We start from the raw sequence: 9,848 nt of genomic DNA, 5'->3' as shown, positions 1-9,848 counted from the left end.
TTAAAATTATTCCAACATAAATACTCTTTTAAAGCTAACATACCACAGCTTTTAGCTCATAATGCCCATAGATGCCTTAATGAAATGCCATTCAAAACTACCTCACTGTTTAAAGTACCCCTGGAGGTTTCAAAATTATGTAAACAACATCCTCTACACTTCTCTAGGACAAGTGCCAAGTGTGGTGAATTCTGATTGCAGGTTGGTGACTGAGTGCTAGTTAGTCTGAGCAATGTCACCCATGCACTCTTGAACCCGACCGGTTTCAGGAAGTTGGTCACAGTAGACTTGTTCTACAAGGTGTTGATTCTTACATAACTTATAATTAACCAGTTTTCAATGATGTTAACCCCACAAGGGACCTGAATGGTCCCTCATAAGATGTCTTTGCACGTCTTGCAAATGCAGTTTGAGTTGGTTGTCAAGAGTCAAGGTCAACCACAGCAAGTGCCTCCAAAGCTGGAGGAATAGATGTCCTCAGCCCATGGAATCCCAAGGCCAGGTGGAGTCTTCTCCAAGTCAGCAAGGGCAGGAGGACAAGTCAGGATGTCTTCTTCTTGGCAGATTAGGGACTCTCACCAGCCAATGTTCTGCTGAAGTCACAGCAGATGCCTTAGTTCTCTAATTCAGTTAGGGATGGGGGAGCCCAACGTGGGCAGGGAGAGCCGATGATGCAGAGGAAAGGCTGGAGGTCTCCTTGCTACGTGACAGGGATTCTCACACACCAGCTCCCTCTGTGCACTGCTTACTGTGATGCTTTTTTAGTCCTGACACCCATATTCTCAGGTTTCATGGGTGACGTGTCCCTGGCAGAGAGATAGCAAAAGTCTGCAGCCAAAGCTGTGAGGAGCACATGTGCTATGGCCAGGCTTTTATCCTCATTGTGCAGTGTAGACAGAAGATGACCCGAGTCTCCAGGACACGGTCACACTGCCTGACACCTATGGAAGCACGTCCAGAAATAGAGGAAGGACCCACCCAAGAGTGGGCTTTTGCCTCGTAGGAGCAAGGGACAAGGAGAATGAACAGGCATAGCCTGAACAGTTAGGGACGTCAAATCTTAATCTTTAAAACTCCATGATTGATAACATTGCAGCTGGAATCAAAGGAACATCTTCTCTCCTTGTTTTGGCTGAACTTCATCAGATACACACACCTCCAAGGCTAGATTTTGGGTTTTTGTTTGAGAATAATACTGCAGACTGCTTTAGAGCAAATCCACAAGGTGCCATTGCTATAACAAAAACATTCTCATTTCCTGTTTTTCAAGAACAACATTATTTCTTCATGTGCAGGGCATCCTGGAACTTGGTGCTCGTGTACTGGGCCTGAAAGCCCTTCTTGTTGACGGTGTCGTCCGTGTGGAATCGAATCATCAGAGAATCCCCTGCAGAGTAGATTTCTTCCAATGGCTGAGGGGAGGAGAAAGGAAAACCAGAGGGACTTTAAGCCAGTTGGCTGTGGTTGGAGTTTAAAATAAGGAGAATGAGACAGAACTTTACACAAAGACATAGGATGGCTGATGATGCCACAAGGCATCCCTGGCACCAGAGGCTCTGAAGGGCTACAAAACAAGCTCTTTTTCAAAGGAAAGCTTTTCAAATTCTGCTCCAGAGAGCACCCCCGCCCCCTGCCCCAGCCCTGCTTTTCCAAAGACAATCTGAAATGCATAGCTCATATAGAATCTGTTATTTATTAAGTGCATAGATTAATTAAGTGCAGTTCTCTAAGCACTTTCAGATCTCATCTCATGTAAACTTTACAACAACTTTATAAGGCAGGTTCTATCTCTATTCTATACTTGAGGAAACTGAGATGAGACTCAAGTTCACAAAACTAGATAGGCTGCAAGCTCAGGTTTTTCTCACTGTAAAGTGTATACCATGAATCATCCAGCTCTAGGGTCACCACTGTGATGTGTCTTCCAGGAGACCTAAGACAAAGACCATTGTTGAGGTCTATGTCCTGTCCAAGGACAAAACATGGGATGGAGTCACTACATTTGTCAGAAAGGTTTTGCCAGGTGGTGGATGAAGGGGAGCCAGGTTCTGAGGCTGCTGTCTGCCAGATTCTAACAGAACCAAACTGGGCTTCCCATACATTTCACTGCTCAGGACCCTCCAAGGTTTTCCTCTGCATGTGGACCCCACAGTTTGAAAGACTTTAGCTCTCAAAGGCACTGCATCAGCTAAGTCACACTTCGGCATCCTTTCTTCTTTGGAGGGTGAGAGAAGATGAAGGGAAATTATTCAAAGACTCATGCAAATGCCAGTCTGAGGTTCTGTTTAGCACAAGCACTAATGACTCCAAAATGATTTAATGTAAGTCCAGCCAGTTGCAAAGAAGCTTGAGTGATCAGCCCTGGAGGGGGATGAAAGGAGAGAGCTAGGGGCCCAGTGTGGGCAGTGCCCAGCGCGGTACAGCCAGAGAGGGCCCAGGACACTGAACTGGCCGGTCCACACACTTTCACTGAGCACCAACTACATGCCAGGCCCTATTTCAGGCGCTGGGGAAATAGTGATCAAAACAGGCCTGCCCTGTCCTGAGGAGGTGGCCCAGGAAAGAGGTGATAATGAGAAAAATGATCATAACCTTGAGCATAACTAATATGTTTGGAGTAAAAGAGTGATTCATAATTTTCACAGGCACTTGGTTTTATTGGGAGAGAGAATTGTGAATATGTGGAATATGCAAAAGTATAATTAAAAAAAATTTTAAAGCCTGAAGGCTAAAGAAAAATGGGGGGGTGGGGGTAGGGGGCGGGGAGAGACGAACCCTTTGCAAAACTAGGCAGTCCTAAAAAGGACTTGCTCTTACCTAGCTGACCTCGGTATTAGGTCCCCGGTACCTCCCAACCTCCTCTGCGACTACCCTCCAGTTTCCCTCTGTGCTCCAGCAGAGCGGGCCTCCTGGCTGGTGCTATAAGCGGCAGGGACTCTGACGCACGTGTGTCTGACCCAACAGCCCCGCGGCCCGCCTCCCCACCCTCCCCGGGACTCACCCCGGAGCCGCAGAAGCGGCCGAGCCTGGGCGCCGTGCTGTCGTAGCCGTCGTACGCCTCCATGTAGTCGTAGCCACAGTCGGCCTCCTCCTCGACCTCAAATGTCCGGAATATCAACTCCACGCCGTAGCCGTCCTCCGCCACGATCACCCAGTCGCAGCGGGCCTGGCTCGGGTAATTGTTGTCCCCAAACTGGGCATGGGAATAGAGCTCTTTGGTCTGCACTTCGGCCTTCAGCCTGCCCCCGCACTCTAGAGCGGAGAGAGAAGCGCGATGCCCCCTCCGCACAGAGAGCGCACGCTCCGCGCCCCCTCTTCCCGGCCCCCAGTCTCTCTTCACACCCTCCGTACAAGCCAGTTTTCTCCACAAAGCCTGGTGCGTGCCCTGTGCGAAGGGTTGGGAAAGTTTCATCAGCCCATTTTACTGAGGAGTAAAAGAGATCCAGGAGTTTCAGGGCTCACTGGGGAGTCCAAATTGACCCTTACGTACAAACCAAGGTCCTGTGTTCCCAGATTGGGCCATAGGGAGGCCTCGGGGAATACCGGGGCATGCTACTGACAAAAGCCTTTTCCCCTCTCCAGTTATGGAGACCTGGGGCCAATGGATGATTTGCCCGCCTGGTCGCTGGGATGTGATGGATCTTTACCACTTTACTGCCTGGAAGCGCTAGAAGCATCACACTTGCCCGGCCGACTTACTGTAATTTGTTATTTTGCCAGCAGAGGGCACCAAAAGCACATCAAAACTGCTGGTGAGCGCTCAAACCTGAAACCTCAGAATAGACCTGGCTGGAGCCTGCATTTGAGAGTCTAACTATAGGCCTGCTTTGAAACCCCTGTGAGTGTTACAGGCGAGCTGCGCCTTGTACTTTGGACTTGTATTCTGTAGCCTTGGCTTCTACATTTTTTTCACTGGGACGGTAACTCTGGTTGGCCTGAGTCCCATCCTACCATGTGTCTAGGCTGCTAGAGACCACATAATAAAAATGTGTAAATGAGAGGGATGGGAAATTAGAAAGCAACAGAAATTCTGAAGGCAAATTCCTCCACAGCAGGTCCTCAATGTGCTCCACGCCTCCTCCCACTGGCTGGCCTGTCTTCCACACTGTCTGGTAACATTCCCCAGCCCAGCTGGAGCTCCATGTCCAGCCTGGCCCCAGTCCTGTCTGACTGCCAACTCTTAATTGTGCTCTAGCTTAGAATTTCTTCCAGGTCTGAGCTGTCTTTGGGAAATTTCAAACTCTTGAGACATGGCTGGCAAGGAAATGGGCACTTAGCAGGGCAGGATGCCTTCCATCCATCCTGCCAGATCCCCTCTCCATTCTTTCCCACCTGCTCTGGGCCCCTGGAGGCAAACCTCTGGGTCTACACGGATGAGCCCTTTGTCTTCATGATCCAGCCACAGGGAGCACCAGCAGATCAGAGGAGGGAGGAGAGAGGTCAGGGCATTAGTCCCAGGCCCCCTCCTTGCCTGGTCCTCGCTCCTGCTTGGGGGTCCTCTGTTTGCCCCCCTCTATCTCTAGGCTCCAGGAACCGTTCCCTCCTCTGGTATCCACGCCGGGGGTAGTAACAGCCTTGCAGCCTAGCCCTGGTTGCAGCACTGTCCCCATGGTGTCCTCACACCCTGCCCACCCTTCTATAAACAGTCCCTATTAAATTCCCCTCAAATAACGATTCTACCTGAGTGTGCCCCCATTGCCTGCAGGACCCTGACCTACCCTGAGCGCCCACACTCAGTCTGCAGGGACAAGAGGGTGATGTCACTAGTTAGTGGCTTTTCAACTTTACCGGGGAAGTGACAACGCAGCCGTGAACAGTGGAGAGTTTTCTCCCAGGCAAGGGCCAGCCAGACGGAGAAGGTGCTGGCTGTCATTTTGTCTCGCCTGATTCATGTTTTCTGGTTCTGGGAAAAAACTGGGAGGAGGGGCTGTTAAAGGGATCAGAAAGCCTCACAGTGGTCATCACCATGATCTCAGACTCTGCGTGGGCTGCACGGTCACCGCTTTGCCAGAGGGCCAGGATCAGAGAGGCAAAGTTGCTTCAAGGGCTCTAGTCCCAGGTAGTATCCTTTAAATGGCTAAACAGCAGAGCCAATGTGCTTACTGACTTTCTTCCGTTTAACACAGTAAATAATGTAAGTTATATGCATAAACATTTTCCTCCAAAGGGCTGAATAAAATTATTTATTTCAAGTGAGGAAAAATAATGGGGAACAAAAACACTTTTCATCTTCTGGAACTGGTCCTTGGAGGGTACAAGGGGCTACTCTCCACCACTCAGCACTCAGACTCAGGGTTTCACAGACCAGCAAAATTACAAGTAAAATTTTAAAGGTGCGGTGGGGGGCGGTGGGAGGAAGAAAGAAAGGGAGGAAAGAAACGTGGCGCCGACAAAGGGTTGCCCCTTTAAAAGGTTGTCAGTGAAAGACATTAAAAGAAAACAACCCTTCCCCCTATGGTTGCCTTTGTTTCATTTTAAAAGGGACATGTTATCATACACTGCTCATCCCCCATAGTCAGAATGAAAGGTGGTCCTTTCCCTGCCTTCATCACCCATCTATCTCCAGTCCACGTGGGGATCAGCTGAAGGCCGGGCTCCCAGCCCACGCACCTGTGCTGTGCATGGCTTGGAATCCTCTCCTCTGCACCGAGGCGTCCGAATAAAACCGGAGAAACAGGCTGCTGCCCGAAGCCACCACTGGGTCTGGCTTCTTGCTGCCGCAGAAACGGCCGAGGACCGGGGCCAGGCTGTCGGGCCCATCGTACAGCTCCAGGTGGTCATAGGCGCATTCCTGGTGCTGCTCGATCTCAAACTCGTTAAACGTCTAGGGATGGAAGAGCAGAAAGTGAGGCAAGGTCACTTCAGCCGGGGCGGGCCCCCCTCTCCAGCAGTGGGAGAGGAAGGGGCACGAGGACACGCATCTGCCCAGCCAGCTGTGCAGGTGGCATGGAGCCCGTGGTGATGGTGGCCACATCTGTTGAGCAGGTCTCCAGCTGGTGCCTCTCTAGTCCCCAGAACAACCCTATGAGCTATTGCTACCATGACCACTTTGCAGATAAGATGGCCGGGGTCAGAGGGTTTCAGTGCTTGTTGGTGTCTGTGCTCCTTCTGGCATGTCCTGCAGCTTCTCCCTCAACGATGGGAGCAGCAGTGACCGAGGTGTTCACTCTGACCCAGGGCTGTTTTTTGTTTGTTTGTTTTTGCGGTATGCGGGCCTCTCACCGCTGTGGCCTCTCCCGTTCTGGAGCACAGGCTCCGGATGCGCAGGCTCAGCAGCCATGGCTCACGGGCCCAGCCGCTTCGCGGCATGTGGGATCTTCCCGGACCGGGGCATGAACCCGTGTCCCCTGCATCGGCAGGCGGACTCCCAACCACTGCGCCACCAGGGAAGCCCTAGGGGCTGTTTTAAATGCTTTGTAAGTAATAATCCTCATGACCCTGTGAGGTGTCTACCATGATAACCTCCACCTTACAGATGAGGAAACTGAGGCACAGGGCTGTCGGATAACTTGCCCAAGGTCACCCACTGGCAGAGTTGGGCCATGACCAGGAGGTCAAGGAGCCCTTTTGCCCTTAACCTCCGCACTGCACTATGTGAATGAGCTTCATGAAGTGCGTGCTACTCCACGTCATTGTCCTGAGAGTGGCTGGCCAGAGTTGAACACTTTTTTCCATGCAGAGCCCTGCATTTTCTCACTCAATTCTGATAATACTGTAAGGGAAGAGCTACTATTATCTCCAGTGTGCAGAAGGGGAAACCGAGCCTTAGGAAAGTTAAGTGGCTTGCCCACATTCAAACAGCTAGAGAAGGATGGAGCTGAACTGGACCCCCAGCCAGCCTGACTCCAGGTCACACTCCTAACCATCACCAGGCTATACTGCCTCCCTCCTCTCTGTCCCCCCAAGACCGTCCCATGAAGCAGGCCAGGGCAACCCCATAATTCCAGGCTGTAAACCAGGCTCTGCAGCCCCAAATGTAGGGCCTCTCAGGCGCTGGGCACAAGACTGGCCAATGGCCTGCCCATGGCTACGAGGGGGATGGGACAAGGTGAGAGGGGACAGTTTAACTGAAGACTTGGACCAAATGACAGAGAGGGAGAGAGAACATTAGCTGGCGGTTGGAAGGGATCGCAATTCACAAGAAGGGGCCCAGGGTGACAGAGTAGAGATGGAGGTAGAGAGGGAGAGATAGAGGGGCACTGGCTTTCGTACGAATGACACACACATCTTGTGTGTGAGCTTTGCAATGGGCAAAGCTCTTCACACTGATAGGAAGGGAGGTGGGGCCGGAGAGTTGGGGTAGGGATGGTGGCCAGGAGTAGGAAGGGGGTGCTGGTGGGACCAGGGTGGGCAATGCAATGGGAGGGTGATGGTGGGCCAGGGAGACGGGGCGCTCCCCAAAAGTCCATAGGACACCCTGTGGCTATCCCTGTGCAGTCAAACACTAGCTTCCTGGTAAGTATTCAGCCCACACTCTGGTAGCAAAAAGGCAGAGCATGATCAGCATACCCACCATCCACTTCCCAAGGAAGTATCTAAGAACTAGCGCATATGTATGTGCCTCAGATAAATTGGAGGTCTGGGTTCACTCTGGCCACTGTGATCGGTTGCTTTATTTCCTCAGTACTGTAGAGAACAGGAAAAGACGTTTGGGGCTGCTACTAAAATCCTGTGGCCCTATCAGGGAAGCGCCACTACCAGTTGTGCAAATTGCGTGTTCTCAACCCCAGGGCGCGCCATTCCCCCGCCGTCTTCAGAGATTTGTGTTGCCATGGCGATCGTCTTCCCGCAGATGGCAGCCTTTCTCTAATGCACTCGCTTGAATTCACCCTCGCCCAGATTCAAGGCTGCTCTGACTGACCCAGGAGAGCAGCCGAAAGCATTTCCTACACGGACAGCCATGCATATGAGGTGCCCACATGGGCACCTGTGGTCAGGGGCCCTGCCTTCACCCCTCGATGCCCCAGGCCTGCACCCGTGCCCAGCCTGGGCGCCCATTCATCCACCTGTCCTCCTCACCGCTTTCGCCAGTAAAGACCCACGCAAGTCCCTGGGCGATTGTCTATTTATCATCACCTTCTCCTTTGTTCTCTCCCCTTCTCCCTGCATTATTGGTCCATAATTCAGGGGGACATCCATATACATTCTGAAGAGCTTGGCTATCTCCAGAGTTAGAATGACCCATTTAAAAACTATTTGTCTGCTGGAATACAACAACTTCTCCAGAAGGCAAGAGGGTTTGTTTTACACTCCACGATCTGGGAGTCCCTGGTGGCTGAGAAATAAGACTTGCAGGAAAAACTCATTTCTCTTTTGAAATAACTGAGCATGGTGCGCAGACCACCACAATCATATGCATAGATGGGACTTTAAAGAAAGGCTTGGAAGATATATATTTTTTAATTCAAGAGAGAATTAGCATACATAACTTAACCTCCTATTGTTAACTGGAAAAAATGTAAGTTGTAGAAGAATATGAATAATAGAATCCATTTGAGAAATGTGAGCAAGAAAAAGGATATATATTTTTTCCTGTGCATACCCACACAGAAATTTCTGGAAGAATTCTCAAGAAAATGTTCAGAGAAGTCATTCCTAGAGTGAGCATGGGGATCTGGAAACTTGATTTCCACTTTCCAACACTCTGACTGACTACATTTTTTTTTTAACCTTGAGAATGTTTTTTTTTTTTTTTTTTTTTGTAAAATATTGTAACTGGAAACTATTGAATCTCAAACAGCGCTTCAGATCTGTGTGATGGGTGCCAGGTCATACTGACACCACTGTGAACAGGTGCTATTTACAGAGCTTTTCTCACCCACCACCCTGGGCGAAGGGCTTCAGGTGCCTCCTCTCTTTTAATCTGCACAACAGCCTGGAGAGGTAGGTTTCATTAGCAGCCCCATATTCCAGATGACAAAACTGAGTCCTGGAAATGTTGAGTAACCTCCCCAAGTTTCAGAGCTGGGAAGAGGCCGAGCAGAGACTCAGACCCGTGTCAGCCTGATACCGAAGTCCGTGTTGTCCATAAACTTTGAAAATAACTCACAAGTTTCACCCTGTGGCCTGCAGTTGAAGAGATGTTCCAGGTACACTCCCTCCGGCTCGGGTATTTGTCAGGCCAGTTGGGGCTCACCAGGGTCCCCTCTGCACTGCTGATCTTGTGCACACAGCCAGCTGGGGGTGACAGGAAGGGACACAGAAGAGAGAGAGAGGTAATTCATTTGTGGGCAGCAGAAGAGGCATTCCGAAAGAGTCTCTTCCCTGACCTCTTGTCACATGGTCATAATATGTGAGGGCAGGGTTTGGCCTCAGTAAAGAGTCCCCCAGCTCAGAGATCTGCTGATTTATTTGGCTTTGCTGCCTTCCTGGAGTCAGGTCACCTTTCTTACTACTGCTATTCTCATTGTGATTGTCGCTGGAAATATGGTAGAGTTAGTGGTTGAGACCACAGGCCCTGGGGTCAGATGGGCCTCCGTTCAAGTCCTGGTGCCACCACCTACAAGCTGGGGGACTCTGAGCCTTGGTGTCCTTATTGGTAAAAGGGGTGCCAACATTGTAGCGGGGATGCATGGATTAAATGAGATAATGCATGTGAAATGCTCAGTAAGTGCTAACAAAGATCTCCATCACTATGCCTTCTGTCTTTTAGTTTCCAAAGCAATTTCAATTGGAGGCTACAGATGTTGGCCTGGTTACCATGCTATTTGCAAAGAGCGGTCCTGCGACTTGCTTAGTAAGTAGCGTTTTGGCCAATAGCTAGAACTTGTCTCTATCTGTGTTGAGCGCTGCACTAAGCACTTTGATTGCATCCTTTCATTTAATCCTTCCCACCTTCTAATTGAGAA

General features: G+C 50.4%; 1 protein-coding gene across 1 annotated transcript in view; it reads right to left on the bottom strand.

The window, feature by feature from the left end:
• Positions 1-1,277: 1,277 nt before the first annotated feature.
• The window catches only part of TLL2 (tolloid like 2), a 138,365-nt gene continuing 129,794 nt past the window's right edge, over positions 1,278-9,848 (bottom strand). Inside the window, exons 18-21 of the mRNA XM_060111148.1 lie at positions 9,050-9,177; positions 5,611-5,824; positions 3,002-3,252; positions 1,278-1,412 (exon numbers count right to left, since the gene is read on the bottom strand). Of these exons, the coding sequence (XP_059967131.1) occupies positions 1,278-1,412; positions 3,002-3,252; positions 5,611-5,824; positions 9,050-9,177 (728 nt within the window). The remainder of the gene's footprint in view (positions 1,413-3,001; positions 3,253-5,610; positions 5,825-9,049; positions 9,178-9,848) is intronic.

The sequence above is a fragment of the Mesoplodon densirostris genome, chromosome 1 (assembly GCF_025265405.1).
Source record: "Mesoplodon densirostris isolate mMesDen1 chromosome 1, mMesDen1 primary haplotype, whole genome shotgun sequence".
NCBI classification, from domain to species: domain Eukaryota; kingdom Metazoa; phylum Chordata; class Mammalia; order Artiodactyla; family Ziphiidae; genus Mesoplodon; species Mesoplodon densirostris.
Note: the sequence above shows the minus strand (reverse complement) of the source record. Positions and strands in the feature narration are given on the sequence as shown.